General features: G+C 40.8%; 1 protein-coding gene across 13 annotated transcripts in view; it reads left to right on the forward strand.

Moving 5' to 3' along the window:
- The window catches only part of LOC126937867 (transducin-like enhancer protein 4), a 156,772-nt gene that overhangs the window by 118,389 nt on the left and 12,129 nt on the right, over window positions 1–26,254 (forward strand). For 7 of the 13 annotated variants that reach the window (XM_050761663.1, XM_050761665.1, XM_050761668.1 and 4 more), the window contains 8 exons: window positions 10,136–10,255; window positions 11,257–11,310; window positions 12,142–12,294; window positions 13,524–13,656; window positions 13,990–14,183; window positions 15,032–15,108; window positions 24,145–24,394; window positions 25,470–25,717. In XM_050761663.1, coding sequence (XP_050617620.1) covers window positions 10,136–10,255; window positions 11,257–11,310; window positions 12,142–12,294; window positions 13,524–13,656; window positions 13,990–14,183; window positions 15,032–15,108; window positions 24,145–24,394; window positions 25,470–25,717 — 1,229 coding nt within the window. Of the gene's footprint in view, window positions 1–10,135; window positions 10,256–11,256; window positions 11,311–12,141; window positions 12,295–12,519; window positions 12,616–13,523; window positions 13,657–13,989; window positions 14,184–15,031; window positions 15,109–24,144; window positions 24,395–25,469; window positions 25,718–26,254 lie in introns of all 13 variants that reach the window. The other 6 variants (XM_050761658.1, XM_050761657.1, XM_050761660.1 and 3 more) reach the window with 1 other exon arrangement.

The following is a 26,254-nucleotide window of genomic DNA, read 5'->3' on the forward strand; positions in this document are numbered from 1 at the left end:
AGCACCAGGTAGTCATCTATGACTTAAATATCAACCAATATAAACCTCTTCCTTAAAAAATAAGTATTGTATCTGTCTGCCTTATATTTGGCTTTTTCTTTCATCATCTGTTTGTGGTGACTTACTACCCAGAAAAAAAAAAAGCAAGGGGAGGACTAAGGATGTTTTTCCTTTTCCCACATACCTCCTTGGGGGATAAACATTTCAAGGAGCTCCCCAGGGTCACTGTTCTCTAAATGAGCATCACAGAAAAACTGCTGATGCCTGCTTTCTTCCCTGAGTCTGTCAGGCAGGATTCCTTTAAATCCTGTCTTTTCAATGGTCAGACTTAAGTAAGATTTGTTTCCCTGTGGTCACAGACAGCTGAGGATTGTGTGATGAGAGACAAGGAAAGGGATAACCTGTTGAAAACTTTCTTTCTTATAGGAAGCATTAATTTCTATTAGAATTTTTAAAAAGATGGCCTTCATACATTTGTCCAACAATGAATATTCATTGCATGCCCACCCAGAGGCCAGGGCTGGGCACTGACTTTGCGGGAGGGGCCTGCATCCTTGTTTGGTGAGGAGAGCAGCAGTGAAAGGGCACCAGCTTTAACTGTCTTTTCAACATAGTTCTGAAAATTATCTTGTCACCCTATTACTTTCCAAATTACTATTTTTGAAGGCTGCCTCCCTCTTTTGGTGTGCCTACACACACATATCTCACACACACACACACACACACACACACACACTACTCTTCTTCTATTACAGGCATTATATTAAGCACTGAGGATGCAAAGAAATAAGACACAATAGTGCATGACCTTTAGGAATGCATAATCTCCTATGTTAATATAACGAAAATAATATGGTAACATGAAGCATACATGAGCAGAACCAAGTTTTCTGCCCCTTCATTTGTTCAGCAGCTGTCAATTAAAACACCGAAGTCCTGGATTTTCATGGTGATCAAAACAGGCGTGGTCCTTGCCTTCGTGGAACTTCTAGTCAAGTAGATGAGATAAATAATCAAAAGAATAGCCACAGTCACAGTGCCAGGAAGGAAGCACATAAGGAGCTGTGTTAGAGACCGGCCGGAAGGAACTCCTTGGATAGCATTACAGATAAGACCTTTCCAGAGATGTGACATTTAAGCTGAGACATAAAAGATGAAAAGATGCTAGCCACTCAGGCTAGGAAAGGGAGTTCTTGGCAGAAGTCTGCACAAAGGCTCTGAAGGATGAAAACGTTTGGGTTGTCCAGTGCTCTGAGAAGGAAATTTTCAGATCAGATTGGAGAAGGTAGGCAGGGGCTAGATGACACCTGCTACTTATAACAAGTGCGAGACATTTGTCTTAATGGGTGTTGATTTCTGTTGGGACTCTGAGAACTTTTAAACCTGTGTTGTCTGACCTGGTAACCACAAGCCACATGTGGCTTTTCAGCAGCAGCAATGTGGCCAGTCCAAATTGAGATGTACTGTCATCAGTATAAAATGCACATCAGATTTTGAAGACTTAGTACTAAAAAAAGAATTTAAAATGTCGCATAATTTTCATATTAGTATGTGTATTGACGTGGTATTTTTTGAAGTATTGGGTTAAATAGATGACCAAAATTAATTTTACTGTAAAACATTTTTTAAAAATCTATCTGAAAAGTGTAAAATACATAGGTGGTTCACATTATATTTCTGTCTGTCAGTGCCATTCTAAAGAATAACTTACTTTAATATTTTAATGAAGGCCCTTAAGACCAGTCAGTTAAGCAATCATTGAAAACTGTTTAGCCATTTTGTGGTGATATGAAGAAGACCAGGAGTTCCTTATTAGCAACCTTAAAACTTATTAGGCAGCCTTCCTTTAAATTCATGTATTGTCATTTCATTGTTCCTGTCGTATTACCCTCAGACATTGTATAGAGTGTATTTGCATACATAATACATAAGAATCTATATGAGAATCTGTGGAGTTAACACTCTTTGGGAAAAAAAGCGTAGCCTTTCAAATAGATTAAAGCAGTTTATTGAAAAAAAAGTAGCAACGTGAAAATACTTTCTTTTCTAATAAATGTTAATAGTTACTAAAATGAAGATTGTGGTCCATTAAGATACAGCTTGCCAAGTCCTAAAGCTTAGTAACTTATTTCTCTGAGCTGCTACCCTACTTCAGCTTTGTCAAAGCAGCTGTTATGATTGTGTTGATATTTTCATTCAAAAACAGAGCACAGTACAGAAATAGGTATGAAGCCAGTGCACCTTCCGTGAACATCCGGGGAAGAGATATTTGCCAGCCCTCCCACTTTTGTTTTTAGGGCAGTCAAACTCATGTACCACATGAGATTTGCCAGTGAGACTTAAGTAATGTTGGTTATAAGGCAGTAGGTGAATGAGTGGTTTAGGAAATGTTTTATAGGTCATATACTGAAAAAAATAATCCCAGAAGAAAGTGGCCAGTGCATGTGACTGTAATTTACACAGAGTTGGCATACAAGATTTATAGAATCTGTGTTAAGGAGAGCAGAGTATTCTTGCTGGAGAACAAATGCAGACAGGAACATTAGACTTTGCAAACTTTGAGGAGGTCCATTGGATTGAAAAGCGTGAAATGACTTTGGGGTGATAGGTAGTTGAAACGATGAACACAATACAAAGTTGTATGCACTTGGCAATTTTTTTTACAGTTTCTGATAGACTGTTAATACTGTGCCATCTCTAATGATCAGGAAAGGGATTACTTGATTAATTCAGCTTGTACTTTGGATTCTTCTCTCCATCAGTGGTGAGGGGTTATACTTGTTCCAACTCATTCATCCACTTGTTTCCTTGTGTGGCCCAACACTTGTAGCACATGCAGACTAGCTTTCAAGAGAGGGCAGCTAAGCTCCCTGCATCAGAATCAACCCTGTGTCTTTGGCGTCAAAGCATCGTGTCCCAGCAGCTCAGTTTGTCAGCTAAAGTCACTGTGTTTAATGACATTTCTGGGGTGGAGCCAACAGCTTTATTCCAGGAAGAGGAAGCAACAGTGAAGAAACCCCGAGAGGACATTAAGATAATGTTCTAATTTAAAATCAATTTTATTGATACCTTATAAATTATTGGGGCATTTTATACTGACCAAGTAATACATAATGCTGAGACCATGAAAACAGAACATGAAAGAATGAATGTTGAAGTGCTGTATTTTCTACTACACATGAAGAAATAAAAACATAAGACTTTTATATCCTAAGTATTTTGACGAAGGAGCTCTACTGAAAAACAAGGTGTATATTTCATTCTTCAAGGTGTGTATTAATATTTTATTCAAGACGTTTCATGTGTTTCTGTACTTAATGTGTTGAATACTTGTTGAATGAGTCCATAAGTAGACAAAAATTACGCGGCTGTTTCCACATTTGCCAAAAGGGAATAGCTGTCTATGGGAGCTTACTAGATGCTAGGGTGAATCTTCTTTATCTTATGGCAACTTACAAGGAAGTGCTGCTAACACCCTGATCTTACCTACTAGAGAAATGGAAGCTTAAAGAGGTTCATTAGTTTTCCCAAGGTCACATAGCACGTGTTACAGCCTGGTCTTGAACCGAAGGCTGTCTGACTTTTATACCTATAGCATAACCGTTGTAGAAAACTACCTCTCTTCTCAGTTATTCTTCTGACTGTTGCTTCCTCTGGTTTGGTAATATTTTGATTACCTGCAAAAGAAATTTACCTTGATCCAGGTTTCTCTTACCAGGAGAGAAGCAGAGATAAAAACAACAATAGAACATTTTAAAGAATATATTGTTCATGAAATGTTATACAAGGTGAAACATTTGTTAAGAATAGACTCATTACTTTATATGGAGATTATATTAATCTTCTTTTAACAAGGGCAGGTCTTTAGAAAGTCCCAGTCATTTTTGAAGGTGAGTTTTGATTTATGTTAATTTGAAAAAAGCAAGTTCTGTGAGAGTTTTATACAGATTGTGCTTTTAATGACTTCCTTAATCAAGCAGGTTATTAAAAAAAAAACTTCTTACTGTGATGAGCAGTAAACTGACACCAGTGACTGGGTCAGTCAGAGCTCTGCTATATTCAAGTTTTTACCACTCGCATGCTATAAATTTTAAGTTCATTTACATAAATTTACATGTGTTATATGTTAGTATGTGAGACTTGTGCATTTTGATCAAATAATTTTCATTTTAAAGGTTTTATATTTTTCCCTATTGAGGATTATTTCCTTTTATATATCCTGGTGGTTTCCCTGTAAATGAGATAAGAATATGTTAAAATGTTTTATCAGTTATAAAGAGCTCAATGAATAGGAAAATAAACATTTTGTGTAATTCTGTACAATAAAATCCAAGCAGAAACTAGCTGGGTTATGGTACTACAGCAGTTTGATGTACCTGTGTTTATTCAGGATATTACTTTCCAAACTTACTCAAAGTGTAGTTCTAAAATGCAGAAATATAGTGCTTCGAGGTCTGGTGAACATGATCAATTCTTTGGATGATTCATGACTATAGAGTCACCAGTGTCCATTTTTATTTTTGACATGGGTCTTTTGCTTTTCTAACGGGTTGCAGAGGGAAATATGATTGAGGACTTTGGTTATGGCATCAGTAAAGGATCTACAGGGGCCTTCTTCAGCTTTCTGTCTCTGTGCCCCCAGCGCTGTCCCCATCACCAAAAACAAACTCAACTTGAATTGTCCCTGACTCCGATTAACGTTTGAGAATTCCTATAGTGACTGAACTATAGTTAGAGTAACTATAATTTATCATCTAAACTTGGCCGTTTTTGAGAGTGAAGGGAAGTCTGGACAACAGGCATAGAAAGGACAAACCAGGACTTGCAATTACCCTTGACAGATTTTAATGGTGCCTTCTGACTCCTCATTATCCCATGTATCTGTTTGCAAACTGATTTACCCTTTGGTACCATGTGGATAGGATTTTTGAAGGCCATAGCTGATGAGCAAACAAGCCATAACGAATGAGTTTTAGGCTTCTTGATCATGGTTGTCCATGTGACCTATAGCATGTTCTTTCTGGTTGTTATCCTCTATGGGCAGGGAAGTCTAAGCACTGCACCTACGTGAATGGAAAGCAAAATTGGCATGGTGTGCATTAGAAATCAAATTAGAAAGTCCATTGTAGAGATAGTATTTGCAGTCTTGCCTCTGTGCAATATTGAACCAAAACCTTATTGTGATTGTTGAAAGGAGAAGAGTTTTGGTGAATAGTAGCATATTAAAACCCTATAATTACAGTGCATCAGAATATCTATGCTGGGGGAAGTGCTACACAAATGTCTACAAAAGACCTAACATAAGGTTTAAAATAGAAGATCCACACTAGGTCACCATCCCAATCTCTAAAGTAAGTAGAATCAACTGGAGTCCAGTATACAGTGATGGGACTAAGTTGCCCTGTTGAGGGGCTGGGCTATGTGCCTGGAACTGCACATTGTACTTTATGTGGATTATTTTTCTTGGTCCTCAAAGCAGCCTTGTGGGGCTGAGGATGGTGTGTTGTTACCCCCGGACTAAAGAGAGACGGAGAATAAGCAACATCCCTTACGGCTACACAGCTATTAAGTGAAGACTCTAGACTCACACCAGGCAGTCTGACTCCAGAGAGATGCTCTTGCCTGCTATTAAAATCTGTGCTCCCTGTTATTAAAATTAGCTAATTATAACAACAGCATCTTATTTTGGGGTGGGAGTTACTTTATAGAAGTCTTTCACATACAATTGTCATCTTTGATCTTGAAGTGGCAGAGGAGTAAAGGTGGAGGGGTGGGGCCATCCCTTTCAAGTTGCTGGAGGTGTCAGTTTTCCATCTGACTTGGTCAACAGCCTTAGTAAAGTCTGGGGTGGACTTTAAACTAGGAACTAGAATCTTCTCATAGTGAAATGAGAACCTGATTTGTGATGTTAGCAATAGCTTTCTAAAGCTTACCTTTTGCTGCCAAAGCAATTGGGGTTTCCATGTAATAAGTCTTTTAATCCTTTATTATTTTCTTCTTGATTTCTCCTTGTTTTCCTGCTCTTTTTCTTAAACAGATCTACTCTGTTCTTTTTAAATATCCCAGTATAAGTGTTTACTTTTAAAATCCAGAGCTTTACTAAACATTCACATTCAGGGTATTTTGCTTTCTCTGGATCAGCCATTGCTTCTGACTGTGACTCTCCAATCATAACAGATTTGCTGAGATACACACACACACACACACACACACACACTCAAACTGTAGTGAGAAAGACTTGTGTTTAATCCTTCTAAATTTGTAGATTTATAGGGTCACAATGCAGCTTCAATAGGTTACGTGGTAAGCTTGAAAAATATCTAAATTGAGCTTTTAAAATAATAATAGAGAAATAAAAAAGCTTTTCTAGTAAAAGCATGACTTTATCGGTATTTATTTAATTCCTCTTATTCACATTCCTAGCAAAGATCCAAGTGGCATTCCTGTGGCAGAATGGTGGACTTACAAGATTCATGATGAGAGTCTGTGCCAAGTCCAATTTGATTCCAGAGTAATTATGTTATTAGAACATTGCTGATTGCCCCGGTGCCCATTGTGCAGCTTAACCTTTAAATGCTAGTGATAATTAACTACTTTATCATTCTACCAGGAAACTCCAACATGTAACTCTGTTCTACAAATTCAAAAATATAACGCTGCCTGCACAACGAGAAACAGCTAGCTTAAGAAAAATATGAAGTATTTGGTTGTACATATAAGCCAATAAATGAACATAAAAATCTAAATAGGCATTACCTTTTAGTATTTTTTTTTTTTTTTTGAGACGGAGTCTCGCTACCTTTTAGTATTTTTAAGAAATTGTTTTGTTTAGAAATTTTTCCTCTTAATGTGGAAACAACCTTCAATAGAATATAGCAGAATCTGAATGCTCAGAGAATTATTAATAAAAGTTGCATACACTCCACTTTTCTTCTTTTTGTGAAATATCAGATTAGCCAGATTTAGTGCATCTAAAGGGTAGGTAAAATAGCAAAGGTGAGGAAGGGGCTGAATTGCCATATTACCGATTTCAGGGACACCACCACACAAATCTTACTCTAGTGAATGGTCTCCCGTGGAATTGTTCATCCTAGTGATGCTCAGAAAAGAAATGTATCATAAGAGATTTGGACTGAGATTGAGGTGTGCAGAGGGGATGTTCAGCCATTTGTGTTAGAAATATTTCTGGGCAGTTCTCTTCTGCTCGTGATGCTAGGTGCTCCCACCCTCAGGGAGCCCACAGCCTGAAGTGGGAAGTGGCCTTGTAAACACAGCAATAAATTTATTGTGAGTGCTTTACTCATCGGAGGAACAAAATGTTAAGGGAACAAAGAGGAATGAATGATTAATTCTGCCTGACAGCATCCGAGGAAGCTTTGAAAAGTGACATTAGAGCTGATTCTTAAGGATAGTGGGGGATTTCAAAAGATAGATCTTGAGAAAATAGGCATTGCCATAAGCCAGGAAAAAAGGCTACAGATGTAATGAAAATACACAGAGCCCAGGGGAACACTGGCTTATAGTGCTGATGGTAGGATACAAGGCCGGGACTCTGGATTGGGGTGTGGAGTGAAGACTTTTGGAAAACAACCATACTCAGAAATTTGGAATTTTTTTTTCCCCTGTAAACAGTAGGAAACTGTCCTTTTAAAAAAGAAGTAAGAACAGGCTGAACCTCTCTTTGGGTAGTATGAATTCCAGAAGTGAGGTAGTTACAGTGGAGAGGGGAAAACTAGAAATGGGATTGAGGCATGAAGTATGGTAGATAGTAACCCACAGATGATGGTTGCATGCATGGTTTCGGTGGTCTGAAAACCTGCTGAGTGCACTGAGTTGTGTGAAAGCAAAGCAGAAGTGCTGAGCCAAGTCTCATGGCTTGGGAGTGAGGTTTGGAACTCAGCAGATATGCCCAAAAGTCAAGAAATAGTCCACTTTAAAAAATCGTTTGGCTCGTAATGTTTTGTGTCGATCTTCAGCCTTACTGAACAATGCCTGCAGTCTTTTCTGCCACTAAGCTTAAAGTTGAATGTTTGATAGGGATAGAGTATTCATATATAAAACCTCAAGAGGGGCTGGCACAGCAGGGAAGGATTTAGAGGTCCCCAGCCCCTCCCAGTGGGTACCCACTCACTGGTCCCATCTCTCTCCCCCACCAAACTCCCACCTGCACACCTGTGGAGCTCGTAATAGAGTTGCCATCACCATAGGTATGAAGAAGGCCTATCTGTCTTCTAACAATGTGCTTTGAAAGTTCAGAAGTGCCACAAAAGAGATTGTGACATTATGGCTCAGTGGAAATAAGATGGAACATAGACCCAAAAGTTCTGGATAACACACTTTCTTTAATTAAAAGGCCCTCGTAAATGTTGTATGTTTTTATAAATGTCAGTTATTACCAACAGACTTAAAGCAACAACAACAAAAAAAGTTCAAAGAGTTAGTCTTACATGAAATGAATTTATAAATGAGGAAGAGCCTTCCTGGCCAGTTTTCTGAATTGATTTGCATGCCAGACAGAGACGTTCCACTGGTGATTGTTTTTCCTATAACTTTTTTTCCATAGAGATTATCAGATAGTCTTTCTACTACCCTCCAAGATCAGCCCTTTCTTACCCTGGGTTAGGGTCATTCACAGTTGGGAGCCCTGCCCTGGTGCCCTGCCAAGGGACTGTGCTACTCAGGTTTTTGCCATTCACCACTCAGCAGGATAGCACGACCCTCAGCCCAGCTCCCACTCTCCCACCTCGCCTGCATTTAGATCTTTTTTTTGGTCTGTCTGAAGCATAGGCACTAGGTAATTGTTAAGATTAGATCCAGTTTTCATTGGCACTTTTTTCACTGCTTCATCCATGATTTTAAGGTCTCATATTATCTAAATGTGCCCAATAACCACCTGACCTTCATCGCAGATAGAGTCATTCCCTGCTTTGGATCTTGTCACCCATGTCTCTCATGTGTGTAGGAGACTTCTCCAGTTGAGAGCTCCTTGAAAGCAGAGATGGAACATAGAGGCTGAGCCTAAGTGTGATCCCAAGAGGCGTGGAGGATCTTTCTCCATTCCCTGGCCCCAGCGGCATTGCTAGGTTTCCAGACATTAAAAGGAGTGGGTTCATGAAAACTATAGGAGTGAGAAAGGAATAATATGCATTTTTGCAGGTGGTGTTTTTCCTGCCACTCTGCATCTTCCAAGCCCTAATATGTGGCGCTGAGCAAAATTTCATAAATACGACCTATATGTCACATGACCGCCATCTTTGGTTGCTCAAATCCCCCAAAATTACTTCCCCCCTTTTTTTCATTGACTTACTACCTCTTAAAAGCTCTGCTTTATAGTTTCTCTGTAGAAGCTTGAAATGCTGGCTTCCCATTAGCCAGCAAACTTTAAAAAAATAAAATAAATTTTTTAAAAAGCCTGACTTTTTCTCTTTCCCTTTTCTCTCATATATGCTTCTTTTCCCAACTTTCTTTCTTTCTCTTTTTTCGAGACAGAGTCTCACTCTGTTGCCCAGGCTGGAGTGCAGTGGCTCCATCTCAGCTCACTGCAGCATCTGCCTCCTCGGTTCAAGCGATTCTCCTGCCTCAGCCTCCTGAGTAGCTGGGACTACAGGTGCCAGCCACCACAGCTGGCTAATTTTTTTGTCTTTTCGGTAACGACGGGGTTTCACATGTTGGCCAGGATGGTCTCTACCTCCTGACCTCGTGATCCGCCCACCTCAGCCTCCCAAAGTACTTGGATTACAGGTGTGAGCCACCATGCCCAGCCCCTTTCCCAACTTTCTAAAGACACTTCAACAGTACAATATATCCGTAAAACCCAACCCATTCTCTGTTTTGAGTTGACACTAACTCCTGCCACCCTTTTTAATTCCTCTCCTCCTTCTGTCCCATCTCTCTGCCTCTTCTCTCTTCTTCTTTCTTTCCCATTATCTTTCCCCCTTGTCTTTTGCTACTTGTCTTTCCCTTTAGATCCCTGTTTTCCTCCTTTCGTCTCCTCTGCTCTCTCCTGTTTCCTCTTAACAGCTTTGCAAGTATGTACTAAAGAACAAAAAGAAAAGAAAGTCTCAAGTGACTTAAAAATCATTTGACTAAATGGATGATAATTTCTCAACCATGCTTCCTCTCCTTCTAATTCCAGAGCTCTTCAGTATCCCCATCAGCCAGTTTCCGAGGTGCTGAGAAGCACAGAAACTCCACAGACTACTCCTCAGAGAGCAAAAAACAGAAAACTGAAGAAAAGGAAATTGCAGCTCGTTATGTAAGTTCATTCACCCTTGCTTTAGGGGAGACCTGCTTGCCTTTTTATCTGCAGCCATTTTACCCTTTGACTGTTTCCAGCCAACACAGGAACACAGGATAACATCCTTTAAAAACATCCTTGACAAAAAACATTTGTTGCTTTTATAGCTCTGTAGCCATTGGCTAACTGAAGTCCTGTGTGTGTACAGGTGCATGTGAGGATAGACTGCTTCATTTGGGCAGCTAACAGAAGACCTGAATGATCCATATTATTGTTTCTATAGGTATATTTGCTTCCCCATTTATTTCAGAGTGGTTGGATTTTCTGTGGTTAGCTCGAATTGTTAAGGAAAAAATATAAAATCATAAAAAAGGTGTTTAAATGCCTAGATGGATTCATGTGCTGAAGGATATACCAAATCTTGTGGAATAAAACATGGAGAGACATCCAAGATCATCCCTAGCCTGGAATGAAGCTCACTTTCCTCTAGTGGCTGGGCAGGTCACAGGAGTGAAAGCGGGGAGCAAGCTGGATGGAGCAGTGTGGAGGCAGGCGGCCCCTGCTCTGCTTCCCTGCTGGTGTCCTACAGGGCTTCAGGCCTCATGAAAAGCTGAAAATCTAGATTTTTACCTCCCAATATGCAGTTTTTTAAAATACTGACAAACCAGACCACACCTGTGTGTAGGTTGGATTTAGCCTGGGCCTGTCAGTTTGCAGCCTCTACTCTAGAGTAATAAGCCAACCATCAGCTTCAGTTTTGTAAACTGAAAAATATAATCAGATCACCCTGTTGGTGCAGTGGGCAGTGCATCAGTCTCATAATCTGAAGAATATAATCATATTACCCACCTTCATAGCATCATCATGAGGATTAAAGAAAATAGGACATTATCAAGTATTTAACACTCTTTGGTTCAGCTCATCTTTATAAGATCTGAGGAATTAGCCTGGACTTACTTAGGGTAAATGTGGTATATTTTGTGGGGGGAGAAGATAATGCTTCTTACTTGTCAATGCAGGACAGTGATGGTGAGAAAAGTGATGACAACTTGGTGGTTGACGTTTCCAATGAGGTATGTTAGCGGCTACTTTAATTTTCTGCTCTTGTCCAGCCATATCAAAGACTAGTTGTCCAAACAATTAGTATCCAAAATATTTTGAGATTTGTCATTTTGTTGTTGTTGTTGTTGTTTTTTGAGGCAGGGTCTTGTTCTGTTGCCCAGGCTAAAGTACAGTATTGTGACCACAGTTCACCGCAGCCTTGAACTCCTACGCTAAAGTGATTCTCCCTGCTCAGCCTCCCGAGTAGCTGGAACTACAGGCACATGCCACCATGCCTGGCTAATATTTAAATTTTTTGTGGAGATGAGGTCTCATTATGTTACCTAGGCTGGGCTCAAACTCCTGGGCTAGGATTAATTACAGGTGTGAGCCACTGCACCCGGCCCAAAACATAGTCTTGATTTCTAAAGGGACCCACTTTTTATTTACATAAAAATTATATACTACTGATTTTATGTTATTGATCTTTTATTTTTTATTTTTATTTATTTTTTTTTTGGTCGCTGTTCTTTTCTATGAAGAGGAAAGTGTCTTCTCTACCACGGTGAAGGCACACCAGAGCTCTGTGGTCAGCCTGCAGGTCTTATTGACCTGCAATTGACAGATGGGTGGGGTTTTGATTTTTCTTTGGGTTTTAAATAAGTACTATAAATACTATAATTTTGGGGCCCTCAATACTGAATATTTTTGTTAGTAGTTTCGGTGAGTATTGTTATCTGTTCTAGCACATTTGTGCTTCTAAGCATGCATTAAATGCTTTTGGCTAGAAATGTCCACACCCAACAACCCCAGTGTTGTAAATGGGCTGTGCTTGCATTACTCTCCATGATGTTCCTTTGTAGGATCCATCTTCCCCTCGAGGGAGCCCAGCACATTCCCCGAGAGAGAATGGCCTGGACAAGACACGCCTGCTCAAGAAAGATGCCCCGATTAGTCCAGCCTCTATTGCATCTTCCAGCAGTACTCCCTCCTCCAAATCCAAAGAACTTAGCCTTGTAAGTAGCTGCTTACCATCTCTCTGAGTGTGGCCTCTGCCAATTTGATGTTTGAATTTGATGTTTTTATCTTTATATTTCTCACATTTTTTACAGGACTTTTATTTCCAAGTGTATATATGTGTTCAGTATTTACGTTTAATTGGCAAAAGTATGTAGAGCAGAATAAGTTTACTAACTTGTTGGTGATTAGTGTTTATTTTGTGATTCTTTTTGCAAGGATAGAAGAGGGATATGGGGAAATTGAGTGAAACACGTCTTAGCGAAGATGAAAAATGCACACTGGGGTTACAGAGATGGTTTTGTCGCCTGTGGTTTATGGTAAATTTAGTTTGGGGCTTGAATGTGATTTTGTTGCTAGCTTTGTTTGAATTACCAAGCTACATATGACTGCAATAATTTTCCCTTCCTATCTAAAAAGTAATCTGTCATTTACAAAAGTCTACCTTGACTCACATCACAAATCACAAATGCAAAAATGAACTGCTCACCCATCAGGATAATCTCCCTGCACCCTATTCTTCTGTGGCTGTGTAGTTAATTGCAATTTTGTGTGGCGTGTCTTTTTTCCTCACCAGTTATTTCCTTGTAACATAACATTTAAAGAATAAAAAGACAAAGAATAAAAAGACAAATTTTCTAATAACCTCCAGAATTCACAGCTAAAGGAAAGGAAATTCCTCAGTTGCTCTGCAAATTAGGGGGAATATGTCTGACCGAGGGCTAGATTGTTGGGTTTTTTAAATTTTATTTTATTTTCTCTTGGCCTTCTGGCATTCTTTTAATGGCACCTGCTCTCTGCTTAGTCTCTATGACAGTTCAGACTTGGATCTGTTTTCTAATGTGACCTGTTCACCAGGAAGCCTCTTATGACATGAACATTCTGCCAGGAGCCCTAAGTTACCCCAGTCTTTACCAAAGCCACCGGCAAGTGGCCACAGTTAGGACATCCTGGTTTGTGAGCCTCATCTGACTCAGACCAATTTCCTAGAAATGAGCTGCTCTCCTCAAAATTCAGCTTTAGTTTATGTCTTCCCAAATATTAGGTCTGCGGTCTCAAGGAACTCTTTTGTTTCTTTGTTAACGTTTCTATTAATGAAAATCAAGGCCCAAGCTGAAGAACCTCTTTCATTTTTTTTCCTCCCTTCCTTTTCTTTACCTTTTTAATGTTTAAAGTCATTGTTAAAACCATGTTCTAATTGCCAGTACATGTCATTTCATCTCGTTAGAATGAAAAATCTACTACTCCTGTTTCAAAGTCCAATACCCCTACTCCACGAACTGATGCGCCCACCCCAGGCAGTAACTCTACTCCCGGATTGAGGCCTGTACCTGGAAAACCACCAGGAGTTGACCCTTTGGGTTAGTAAGAAAAAAGTGTTTTCTATATTCTTATGGTTGTTTTTAAATAATGTAAAGAGTACAGTACATTAAAAGTGCTAATGACCAGCACTGAATGGCTGTTAGACAAAGTTACTTAACCTGAACTGAGCACCTGGGACCAGCCTTGTCTGGCACATGGTAAGTGTTCAGTAGAACAGAGTGAATGAGTGAACTCTGAAGGCTTGAATGACTTTTGAGAATATTAAAATAAGCTCATTTGAACCATAGATTCTATTTTTTGACATGTTTACAAATGTCTTCACTGTTGTTTCCTGTGTTCTTCATTTTTCTTCCATCCATTTTGGTTTGCAGCCTCAAGCCTAAGGACCCCAATGGCAGTACCCTGTCCATATCCCACTCCATTTGGGATCGTGCCCCATGCTGGAATGAACGGAGAGCTGACCAGCCCCGGAGCGGCCTATGCTGGGCTCCACAACATCTCCCCTCAGATGAGCGCAGCTGCCGCTGCCGCCGCTGCTGCTGCTGCCTATGGGAGATCACCAGTGGTGCGTTTGTGAGCTTCACAAAATAATATTTTAGCACACAGAGGATTGTCATGCTTGATTGATTACTTGATTGATTGAGACAGGGTCTCACTCTGTCACCCAGGCTGGAGTGCAGTGGCATGATCTTGGCTTACTGCAGCCTCCGCCTCCCAGGCTTAAGTGAACCTCCCACCTCAGCCTCCCAAGTAGCTCAGACTACAGCATGCGCCACCATGCCCAGCTAATTTTTAAAATTTTCCGTAGAGGCGGGGTTTCACCATGTTGCCCAGTCTGGTCTCGAACTCCTGGCCTCATGTGATCTGCCTGCCACAGTCTCCCAAACTGCTAGGATTACAGGCATGAGCCACCATGCCTGGCCTATGTATTTTTTAATGTAATTTATATAATCTAAGGTATTTAGAGATCTGTGGGTATTTATAAATTAAGCTACATGTAATCATATCTTGAGATCCATTTTCTTTTGTAAGGTGAGGAAGTTTCTTTTTTTTTTTTATATGTCTTTTTTAAAGAATCCTAATTTTAAATTTTCCAAAATGATACTAATTTTGGAAATTTCAGACCTACAGAATTAGATCACATAGTATAATGAATGTAATGACTCTTTGGTTTTACCATGAGCTTCAGTAATCATTAGTATAATTTTTTAATCTATGTTCCACCCTCAAGTATAATACCATTAAATCCTAAACATTTTATCATTTCATCAGTGAATACTTCTGTATATACATCTCTAAAACCTTATTTTTTAAGGATCTATTCGCCCAGGTTTTAGAATAGATTTTGAGAAGGATAAAACAAGTCGCATGTAACTGTGCTTATTTGTGTTGTTTGCTTGGGAAAAATTATAGGTGGGATTTGATCCACACCATCACATGCGTGTGCCAGCAATACCTCCAAACCTGACAGGCATTCCAGGAGGAAAACCGTGAGTACCTTTTTGCCTCTGTACTCATTGTGTGTCAAACTCAGGTCCCTTGCTGACCCCTTGGACTTTGAGTATCACTCGACAGTGTTGAGGGAGTTCCCATGACTCGTATTTTTTGCCTTGCAAGGTATTTTTCATTTTCTCTTAGCACAAGAAGAGAAGTAATGAAGTGGGGTTTTGCAGTGTAAAATTTTGAGCTTTAATATGTAAATGCAAATTGCAGAAGCATCTCCAGTAGTCAGGTCTTCTCTACATCTGTTGCGGATTTCAAGGCAATTCTTTGTTCCAAAAGTCTGATTATTATGTGCAAACCTGGATGTTCAAAATTTGAATATGTTGGGAAAAGAGATGCCAAACTTCAAAAGCTGAAAGGAAATAAGGGCACTCTTACGCTAAGTTCTGTTTTCAGAAAAGGTGACTTGCTCAGTTGGCTTCTTATACTGTGCTGTGGGCATCTGGAGCCTCTGTGTTCACAGATTCCTTGAGTTAGGAAAGACAAAACACAACACAGCAGTTGTTCTAGCCTCCTCTTGTACATTGTGATCTCTCACCAGATCTCATTCCAAATACTTTATTTAATCTAATGCACCTTTTTATTACTACCTAGTCACAGTTGTCTCTGCTAATTGGCTTCATCTTCCCAGAAACAAAGATTTTACTGTAAAGTAGCACTGGCTCTTTCTTTAAAATCCCAGCTGGCTGCTTTCTCTCTCCTCTCCTTTGGGAAGCCTCCCCCGCAGATCCTCCGTGGCCTTGTTAGTCACCTGTGTGTGTGCATTTATTCTCATCACTCTGTCCGTGGGCATCCCCTCTGTCACTACACATGCTGTATATGTGCTGCCTCCCCAGTCTCCAGGGCTATCCAGACCTGACCCTCAGTAGCAGCTCAAAGCCCCTTCTCCCAGAGGCTTCCCTGGTAGCTTGCCTGCCTTGAGGCATTTTGTTCTTACTGTCCTTCTTCCTGCAAAACTTTCTGTGGCTTAGTGTCTCATTTAGTTATCTAAGATGTCATTATGTCAGAGCGTTCTGCCCTGACAGCCCTATTATCCCTCTCTCCCTTCCTCCATATTATTCTCTCCTGTTCTACTACCTTTTTAATGCTTATTTATAGCCATTTTCTGCCTCTCCCTCTTGCCTATAAGTTCCATGAAAGCAGAACAGAGCTTTCTGTTGTTCGGTTATAGAAGTAGTCTCACTGCCTAGAATGGCACCTGGTTCGTAGTGGTGCTCACAGTATGGGTTTGCTCAGGGAACGGATATGTGCTGGTCTCTCTTCTCGGACCTCCCATTGCTTGTTTATTCACTCCCTCACACTCGGGCACCTAGTTTTCACCCTGGTGTTAATTGCGTGCCCTCTTCTCCCCATATCCCTTCAGTGTTGCCTAACCTAGACCCTTTCTTTACTTTCCATCTGAGGAATCCGAATCTCAGTTCTTCCTTTTGTAACATATTAATACTTCTCCACAGACTCTACCCTAACCTTCCTTGTTGCATCAAACACAGTGCTGGCTCCATAGCCAAGTTGCTTGGTAAATATTTGACTGATTAATAGGGGAGAAAAGACAAATTAGAGTTCCTCAAGAGTTGAAGGTATGAATATCAGTTACCATAAAATTCTGTGTACCTGTGCGTGTTTTGCAAATAGTTGTTGACTGACTGACAACTCTTATTGACCAAGAACTCTGAGGTATTTGAAGGTGAAAATTGGGTCTATTTCAAGCAATGCTAAATAACAAGGTAGTACGATTAATCAAATAATGACCCAGATACCTACAAGTTCCATATGAACTTGTGGGGAAAGTGGAAGGGTTCCTTTAGGGAATAAGTACTATCTCTTTTTTATGGTCACTTGTTAGGTAACCAACAGTTGTACCCAGAGCTACAGCATAACCGCTAGAGTGAATGAGATGATGCCTCTTGCCTCAGCTGCTGGTTTGAGGCGCAAGGGGTGTAAGTGTCTTTAAGGAAACACCTTGGCTAGGGGATTTGGACCAGTTAAACCACTGTGGAGTCACAGCTGCTCTGACTCAGGTCGTGCTTCTGAGTCTTAAGCTGACTTCCCTTCATCAGTTTTGACTTTTGGTTTTATAAAATGTTTAAACATTATAAAATGTTTAAATGTTTAAGATCATTTTGGGTGGGTTAATGGATTAGAGGATTGTTGAGAATTTGTGTTTATGAGAGTAACAGTCACATCTACTGCAATTGGCAAATGACACTTTACCAGGAAAATGACACTTTACCAGGAAAATGACACTTTACCAAAAGCATGTGGTGCAGTCAACAGAGTATGGTTTTGGGAGTGTGACAGATCCCAGTTTGAATTTAGACTCCACCAGTTGAATTTAGACTCTTCTCTCCACTGAGGGGAGTGGCTTTATGCACAGTTTCTTTGTGAGCTTCAGTCGGCTCACTGAATCAGGGATGGCACCTCCTCAACAAGAAGGATGTGAAGATAGGAAGTAAGATAATATGTTGTGTGTTCATTGAGTGCCACATTTGTTACATGGTGGCTGTTTAGTCAACCCCAGCCTTATTTCCATTTCAGCTTTGTCCCAGCATATTATCCATTTTTCAGCTAGCTATGTAATAGGAGGTACAGTGTGTTTTAGAGGCACAAGTGACCCAAGAAGATGGGTCATTGGTGTGTCTTTATGTAACAGAGCATGAAGGCATATAAAGTTATATTGACTTATATGCACATAGAGATAATATACTTTTATTATAGATTTTTATAGCAGAAATGAATGTAACAGTTATGTGGCTCTCCAGATCATAAGATATAGAATTGTGCAACGTTGTCTTGTGCATATTTTTCAAAACAAAACTTTAAGTGTGCTAGAAAATAAAACAAAAAATCATCCATCCTCCTCCATCACACATACCCACAATGTAACTACCTTTCTCCAGAAAGACTTATAAAAGTTGTGCGTCTCTGTTCTAATTATTTCACACAATGAATTGCTAGATATTATCAGAAATTATAATTAGATGCATGTTCCAAACTAATAAAATGGTGTTTATTATATAATTCTCATTGAGTACTCTTGTCCAGGTGAATTAGCAGAGGTTCTACTCCATATATAGTTGGAATGACAACATAGTTTAATTTCAACATAAGCCAAAAATGGCCTTTCTCCTTCACCTGCTACTCAAATGAGACTTCTATGGCTAGTGTATAAGTATTTGATTAAAATCACGGTACTAATTGTATGGGATATGACATGTGAACAGAGCAAAAATAAAAGATCTCAGGTTAGTGGATTATAGGCTGCTCACAATTCAGAAATCTGACTCTTTTGCATTGGTTTATTTTTATAAAGCAAGATTTTCAAATGAGAATAATGCCTGATACATGGTAAAAACCTTCAACAAGTGTTTGTTGGCTAACTCTGGTCTGTGTGCTACTTAGAACCAAGGTTTTCTATCATACGTCAATGTAAAATACAATAACTGGTCTGTGTGCTACTTAGAACCAAGGTTTTCTATCATACGTCAATGTAAAATACAATAACCAGACCTCGTTGTGACCTCAAGGTCGAATCCCATCTTGTGACACATTGGAAATGTGGAGAAGGTGTTGTGCACGTGAGAGATGAGCACAGCACAGCAGAACTGGGCCTCAGAAGGGAGAATGAGGGGAAGGTGGGAAAGCCAGCAACCTTCTTTAAATATGCAGGGTCTTTGTCAAGATGATAATCCATATATAATGAGTTTGATACACGTTTTTAAAAAAGCAAATTGCATGTGTCTGGATTGTTCAAAGTGTAATTATGTCAGAAAGTCCAAGCCTAGCATTTTCTTCAACTGTCTCTTATTCTCCTCGCCATGTTTGTTGGAGAGCCACTCTTTGCTCGTAGCAGCTTAACCTGTGGGGTGTATGTTTGTGTTGAGAGGAGTTCAGGTCACTCTTATTTCTCTCCCTCCAGCCCTGTATTTCTAGTTATTTGTTGGGCATCTTAGCTAGGGATCTTCAGTGTATGTTACTTGCACCACAAATTCATTATATCCAGAAAGTACTTTTGTAAATTAGGTCCTCTTCCCAGTTTGCCACTTTTTTGGTAACTACAAGTACCACATTTCTTTTTTCCTGAGCTCAGAAACTCAGTTACTGTAGCTCCTCCTCACATCTCATCAATTTAGTCCTATAGGACTTTATGTCCACTGTACCTTCTAACTTGTCATCCTTGCCCTTGCCTAGTTCGGGCCCCCCAGTACCTCTTATTTCAATTGTTGGAATAATTGTGGTGGTTGTTGTTTGAGAGAGAGTCTCGATCTGTCGCCCAGGCTGGAGTGTAGTGGCTTAATCTCAGCTCACTGCAACCTCTGCCTGCTGGGTTCAAATGATTCACATGCCTCAGCCTCCCAAGTAGCTGGGCTTACAGGCACATACGCCACCATGCCTGGCTAATTTTTATGTATTTTTAGTAGACATGAGGTTTCACTGACTGGTCTCCGACCTCCTGACCTCAAGTGATCCATCCCCCTTGGCCTCTCAAAATGCTGGGATTACAGACGTGAGCTACCACGCCCAACAGGAATAATTGTTTTTAATTCCTCCTGTCCATCCTAATCCTTGCTACTAAGTTGATTTTATGAATAGCTTTGCCCAGTAATGGCACACTCCCTCTATCCCTCAAAAATCCCTTCAGTCAATTCTGGGAAGGTCTCAGGCTGGCATTCTGGTCCTTCCCTTTTATAGCATTACATTGATTTAATTGTATAGAGATATAGATCTGGTATGTTTTTTCAGACTATGCTTGGCCAGTTCCTCTATCCACCTACTGTGTGGTTATTATTGAATGAATTCCTGGATTAAAACCAGCTCATTTCACCTCATCCTTTTGGGACTTTTGTTCTCTGCTATTCTTGCTATCTGGAATATTTTTTCCATCATTGTCTTTACTTGATGATATCTTTTCACTCTTTAAAAACCCATTTCTATTACCATGTCTCTCTCTCATGCAACATAAGCTCTATCTTTCCTTTTCAAAACACTTCAGAATACTTTCCATTAGAATGTGACCTGATATTGTAGTCACTTCTGTACTTTTCTCTCATCATGCTAACTAGATTGTTAGTCACTTGTGGGCAAGACCAGGTGCATTACCTAATTTTGTATCCTTAGCATGACATTTGCGTCAGAGTATATGGATGGGAGATACTTAAGATATTGTTGCATTAAATTAGTTAGAAACAGTATAGTCCTTTGCGCCTGGGTTTCTCTGATTCCTAGCTGTGTTGACTTCCCTCATACCTTCCAGGAGTGTTTGCTAGTTATAGTCAAAGAGTCTATCGAAATCTGATATTTAATAAGTATGTACTAGAGCTTTATTATTGCCAGTTCTGAGTGCCTTCTATGTATATTAATAGCAAACAGAGGGCCACATGAATGAAAGCAGGCTCTTGGAATTCATCTGGACTCTTGAAAGGACTCTTTCCGGGAACATAGTAGGTGCTCACAGAGTGGTTGTGATTGAGGTGAAGGCTGTCCTGTTGAAGACCTTGAAGGAAATGGTGTGCCTGGGTTCTTAACTATTTAAAATCTCAGTGCTCTTTAAAAAACATTTAGTGATTCTAGACTAGAGAATGAGATGACTTTCCTAATAAATTATCATTAAGAATGTATAACACCATCTAAACTTGGAATAATCTTCCTTTCCCTTCCTTTAAGATTTAGTCTTCATGACCTCCTAATTGCTAAATCAATTAGCCTTTTTCTCGGTCGTCATCCCTCAGAACCTCCGCCTTTAAGGAGCATTACTGCCGCCTTCTCCTTGTCTGAACTGAAATCTGGCCATCTCCTGAGGCCACCCCTTCACCTGCAGCTCTATACGGGGTGACCTTTCCATTTCATTCGCTGACCTCAGCACCAGCAGTGGGGTTAATAACAGCTGTGGTTGCCACCCCTTCCCCAGCCTTGCCAAGAACAGAACTTTTCTGCCTGTTTATGAAAACTTTGCTCCTTTCAGGCTCTTGCCATCGGACTACCTCCTCCTCCACCTTGGTGGAAGTATTTCCCCAGTGTATTAAAGACTTGATACACGGCTGAGAGTCTGCCACCACCCAGAGGCTGCCGTAATCCTGGTTGACTCTGGTATCTACAAAGACAACCCCCCAACATCTTCATCGTGGTCTTGGACCCCCTCATCTCTAGTGACCATCTGCCCTCCTCACCTTCAGTTACCTGTATTGACATGTTCACAAAGAAGAACTTGTCATCACCCGTGTGTCCCCTCCAAATTCTAATCATCCCATCCACACAACCTACTGTGGCTCCAGTCAGCCAGAGTGCTCCACGTTCTATTTCCAACTTACCACTGTCTCCCAAGCTCTAGCCACTTCTCCCCTGGATTACTGTGTAGTCCCCAGACTGGTTGTCTTTTCATTTTGCCACCTACACTCCATTCTTCACCCAACAATCAGAAGACCATTTGAAGACGTTAACTGAATCGTGTCACTTTTTTTTGCACAAGTCTCCAGATTCATATTCGTAATCATCACAGCCTACATGGCCCTTTTTAGTTTGGCCTTACCTGTCCCTTCATATCCTATATGCTCTCCATCAAATGCACTCTGGCCTCCTGGCTTATTTCTGGTCAAGGCCTTTACATTTGCCGTTCCCTCTGCCTGGCACATTCCCCGTTACTTATTTGTAAGGCCTGTGTCGTTCCTTCAGCTCTCAGCCCATATGCTGCCTCTTCAGAGAGGGCCACCTGATGGCCACTCTGTGCACCCCTACTCTCTTTTATCTGAAACTGTGTGTGTATATTTAATGCTATTTTCCACTGTTTGAGGTTACTTATTTATATTTATCTGTTACCTGTTTTCCCCTCTAGGATGTATATTAGTGTAAGGATAGGGACTTTGTCGGTATTGTTCACCTCTGATTTCCCAGCACCTGATGGTAACTAGAACATACGAGGCATTTAGGAAGTATTTGCTGAATAAATGAATAATTAGCATGCGCTCTTGCTCTGGCCTTTGAATTTGCCATACTCCTAATCATCATACTATCTTCAGACAATTTGTACCCATTCTTAATATTGCAGCCCCATTGCCATTTCCTCTGTCCTTTTCACTCTGTCAAATTCCTAGACTACCATGCATTGTTCATCACACTGACCATCTGACATTTTGATAGTTATTTATGTGCATATCTCACTAATGAATGTGCCCCTCAGGCTGTAACTTCAGGAGAACAAGGTGTGTGCATTTTTTTCTTATTCCATTCTTACCATAGTGCTTGGCACACTGGGATACTCAAGAAACGTGTGTTAAGTGAATGTATATTAGTAAATTGTCATGTGATTGAACATCTTCTCCCCCTTTCTGTTTTATTATCTCTACTAATAATTTAATTCCATGACTACTCTGGCTGGAGATTCCTTAAATGTCCACATTCTTTGGGATTCTGTATCTGGTCTGCTTCTCACTGCATAATCTGCTCTGGGATTCTTATTTCCGTCCCCTTAGCTTCAGACATCACTTCTTTATGGATGATTTCTAACCTGACCTCTCTCCTGAATCATAGCTGTTTGGATTTCTGCCCTGAAGTTCAAGAAAACCAATTCCTTCACCTCCCTGTAGGTGTACCCTTGAGTTATGCTTCCCTGTCATCTTCACTAGGTAATGCAGTCTACGTGGTCACCCAGGTTCTAAGCCCTGGGTCCTCTTCAGCATCTCTCTCTCAGGTCACCCATCCAGTGTATCTCCAAGTCCTGTTGATTTGATGCAAGAAACGTCTTCTGTCCATTGGCTTCCTAGCTTCCCACATCCTTCCCCTCCAGCAAGTCTCACGTACTATGTTCTACAACACTCTGTCATCTGCAGAGGAAGTAAGCCTGCCACTGTCTGGTGCCTTCATCTTCCACAGCCTCAATGCATGCTTCGTTTTTTCTGGGAACATTCAGGTAGTTGAGGACCATTCGATAACGGACTGAATTTTGATGAATGTGGCCGGCCTGTAAATGTTTGCATTAAGGAACGATAAACTTTTAATTTAATTCTACAGCTTCCGCAGTTTGGTCCAGCCTCCTGTCCTTTGTGCACCCACAATGCTTTCCCTTGGTGTGTCTTTTGTGAACTACTTTCCATAAGCAGAGCAGATTCCCAAGCTCCGTGCCCAAGTAGAATAGCATTGTTCCTAAAATGGGCTGTTGCCTGTGATAGTCCCCAGTATAGGCCCAGCTGCCGCCTGCCTGCCTCTGGTGTCTTCTGCTTCCAGAAACATGCATCACAATAGCCTCACTCGCCCCTTCCTGACTTCAGTGCCCTAAAAATAAAAATGAGTGTGTTGAGGGAGATGCTCTTACTTAAGTTGCATTTTAGAACCAAATGCTTTCACCACCTGAGGGCTTTCCCTGGAAACGAACTGGAGATGGAACTGCTGAGAGATACTCACAGGCGGGCCTTTGGGGCTGTCAGGACGCTTTTTTAGGTTCTCATTCCATTTGGATTTTTTAGAATTTGTGATTGTCAAGTCTGATCAAGGTTTTAAACTAGGGCTTTATCATTTTGTTTTTCTTTTCACATCTGTCATTTCAACATCTAAGCCTAGAGGCTCTCAACTCCTTAAGCTTCCTGATTTTGGCCTACTCATCTCCCTTATTAAGTCCCTTGCCTGAAGTGAATTGATCTGTAGGCAAGGCCTCATCACAGGCCTCTGATTCATCCAAAGGAGAAGGCAATGCAGCTTTATAGAGAATCCCTGAAGGTGGCTGCTGCACTTGACATTGGTTATCTCATTGAATTCTGTGAGGTATAGGTAGCATTCTCTTCATTTTAGAGATTAGAACTGCAGTTTAGAGATTCTAAGTAACTACAGTTTGTACAGAGTCAGCCTGAGATCTAGCTCTGTAGCAGCCTAGCTGTATGATTCTGGAAATTATGTTCTTTACACTGTATGGGTACATTCGATTTGTTCGTAAATCACAAGTGGCACTGAAGGTGTTTTATTTCTCATCTCATTACACTGAACAGTTAAGGGACATTTTTTACATTCCCCTCTTTCTTTTTTCCTCTCCATTGCCTTAGAGCATACTCCTTCCATGTTAGCGCAGACGGTCAGATGCAGCCTGTCCCTTTTCCCCCCGATGCCCTCATCGGACCCGGAATCCCCCGGCATGCTCGCCAGATCAACACCCTCAACCACGGGGAGGTGGTGTGCGCGGTGACCATCAGCAACCCCACGAGACACGTGTACACAGGCGGGAAGGGCTGCGTCAAGGTCTGGGACATCAGCCACCCTGGCAATAAGAGTCCCGTCTCCCAGCTCGACTGTCTGGTGAGTGAACATGGATGAACAAGACTTAGACTTTCATTCAGAAAACAGGAGGAGCTGATGAGAGAACTGTATGTATGAGCAACACCACACAGTATTGATCCCAGGTGGATAGTTGATCTTCAGGGGATTGCGATCTTTCACTTAGAGTATGTCTTTTGCTTCCTAGAGACACAGTGATCTAGTTCTTCATGTGTGGCATGTGCACCATACTGATTTCATTAACTCTGCCTCCCATGGGAAAAGACAAACCTCTTGTTTTCCCCTCCGATGGTTAAGCAAACTAAGAGCCCATACAGTGACTTTATGAGCGTGCACCTAAATATCATCTGTCACATGTAAAGAGTAACTTACTGCCTCATGTGGCAAATACTAGATAGCCCCTCAGCTGCTACATTGGCCTTAGCCCTTGAGTTCTTTAGGAAATGTCAGTTTAGTAGAATTTTTGCTATAGCATGAGGCTACATCAATTGAACATAATTAAATATACATAAGATTCCCGTAACCTCATGAGCTAGGAGGAACTTTTTTTTTTTCTGTTACTTAACACTCCATGATCAAGTCTTACCTCTGGTGCAGCTTCATCAAACGCATGATGCCCTTTAGTCACGTAATGCAGGCCCAGGCAAAAGGAACAGACTGCCAGGGAGATATCCCTGAAACTTTCTTGCCATCAGTAGCAGGACCTTTCAGCAGCAGAACTGAGCCTGAGTCTACCAAGGTTCCAGGTTTGGATACTCCAAGACTGTAAGAGCTCCTGCATTAGTGTACGTGTGTATCTGTGTGTGCAGATGATGCAAGCAGTTGGTTAACTTGGTGGTGGTGGGAGTGGGTTTAGAGCTTTGCATTTTGATGCTAATTAAGATTAAATATCTCAGTACTACATTTTGTAGATCAAGTTTAAGTACTTCCCTAATATCATGTAATTTTCTAGCATTAATCCACTTTATCATTGTCATAAGTATAAATGGCTCATTAAACCAGGAGGGAACACAATACTTTTATGGATTTCTGCTCTCATGTTAATGCTGTTTTCCTTTCCTCATGAGTAATCTCTTGATGGTTTTTGTCTCTACAGAACAGGGATAACTACATCCGTTCCTGCAGATTGCTCCCTGATGGTCGCACCCTAATTGTCGGAGGGGAAGCCAGTACTTTGTCCATTTGGGACCTGGCGGCTCCAACCCCACGCATCAAGGCAGAGCTGACATCCTCGGCCCCCGCCTGCTATGCCCTGGCCATCAGCCCCGATTCCAAGGTCTGCTTCTCATGCTGCAGCGACGGCAACATCGCTGTGTGGGATCTGCACAACCAGACCTTGGTGAGGTAGGTTAGCAGGATCTGTTACCAGGTTGTGAGGAGGAGCCGATTTTACCATATTTTGCCAAAGTACTGTGTATGTAGGTATGGGGGGGGGGTGTGTGTGTGTGTGTAAAGGGATATCTTACTAAAAATTGTTCAGAACAGGTCCATTTTAAGATGTTAAAAACAAATTATCAGTATAAAAATCTGGTTTTCTATAGTACTTGAACTTCATAAAATGAGGTTTTTTTCTTCCTTGACATTATACTAAAGCATCACCAATTTGTTTTAACAAAATGAGGTCAGTTTGACATAATTAATATACATAAGGTTTCCATGACCTCATGAGCTCCTTAGACATCTGTAATTTGCCATCTGTGTTTGCTAACAAACCATTACTGTTGTAGAGCCTCACTGAGAAGATTTACAGTATATGGTACTGTCTTGGGTGCCATAGACATCAGTGTATGGTACTGGCTTGAGTGCCATAGACATCTAACAGGTTCATTCCTTCAGCAGGTATTTAGCAACTCCCATGGGCCTATGCACTGTATTGGGTGC

Source organism: Macaca thibetana, chromosome 15 (genome assembly GCF_024542745.1).
Source record: "Macaca thibetana thibetana isolate TM-01 chromosome 15, ASM2454274v1, whole genome shotgun sequence".
NCBI classification, from domain to species: Eukaryota; Metazoa; Chordata; class Mammalia; order Primates; family Cercopithecidae; genus Macaca; species Macaca thibetana.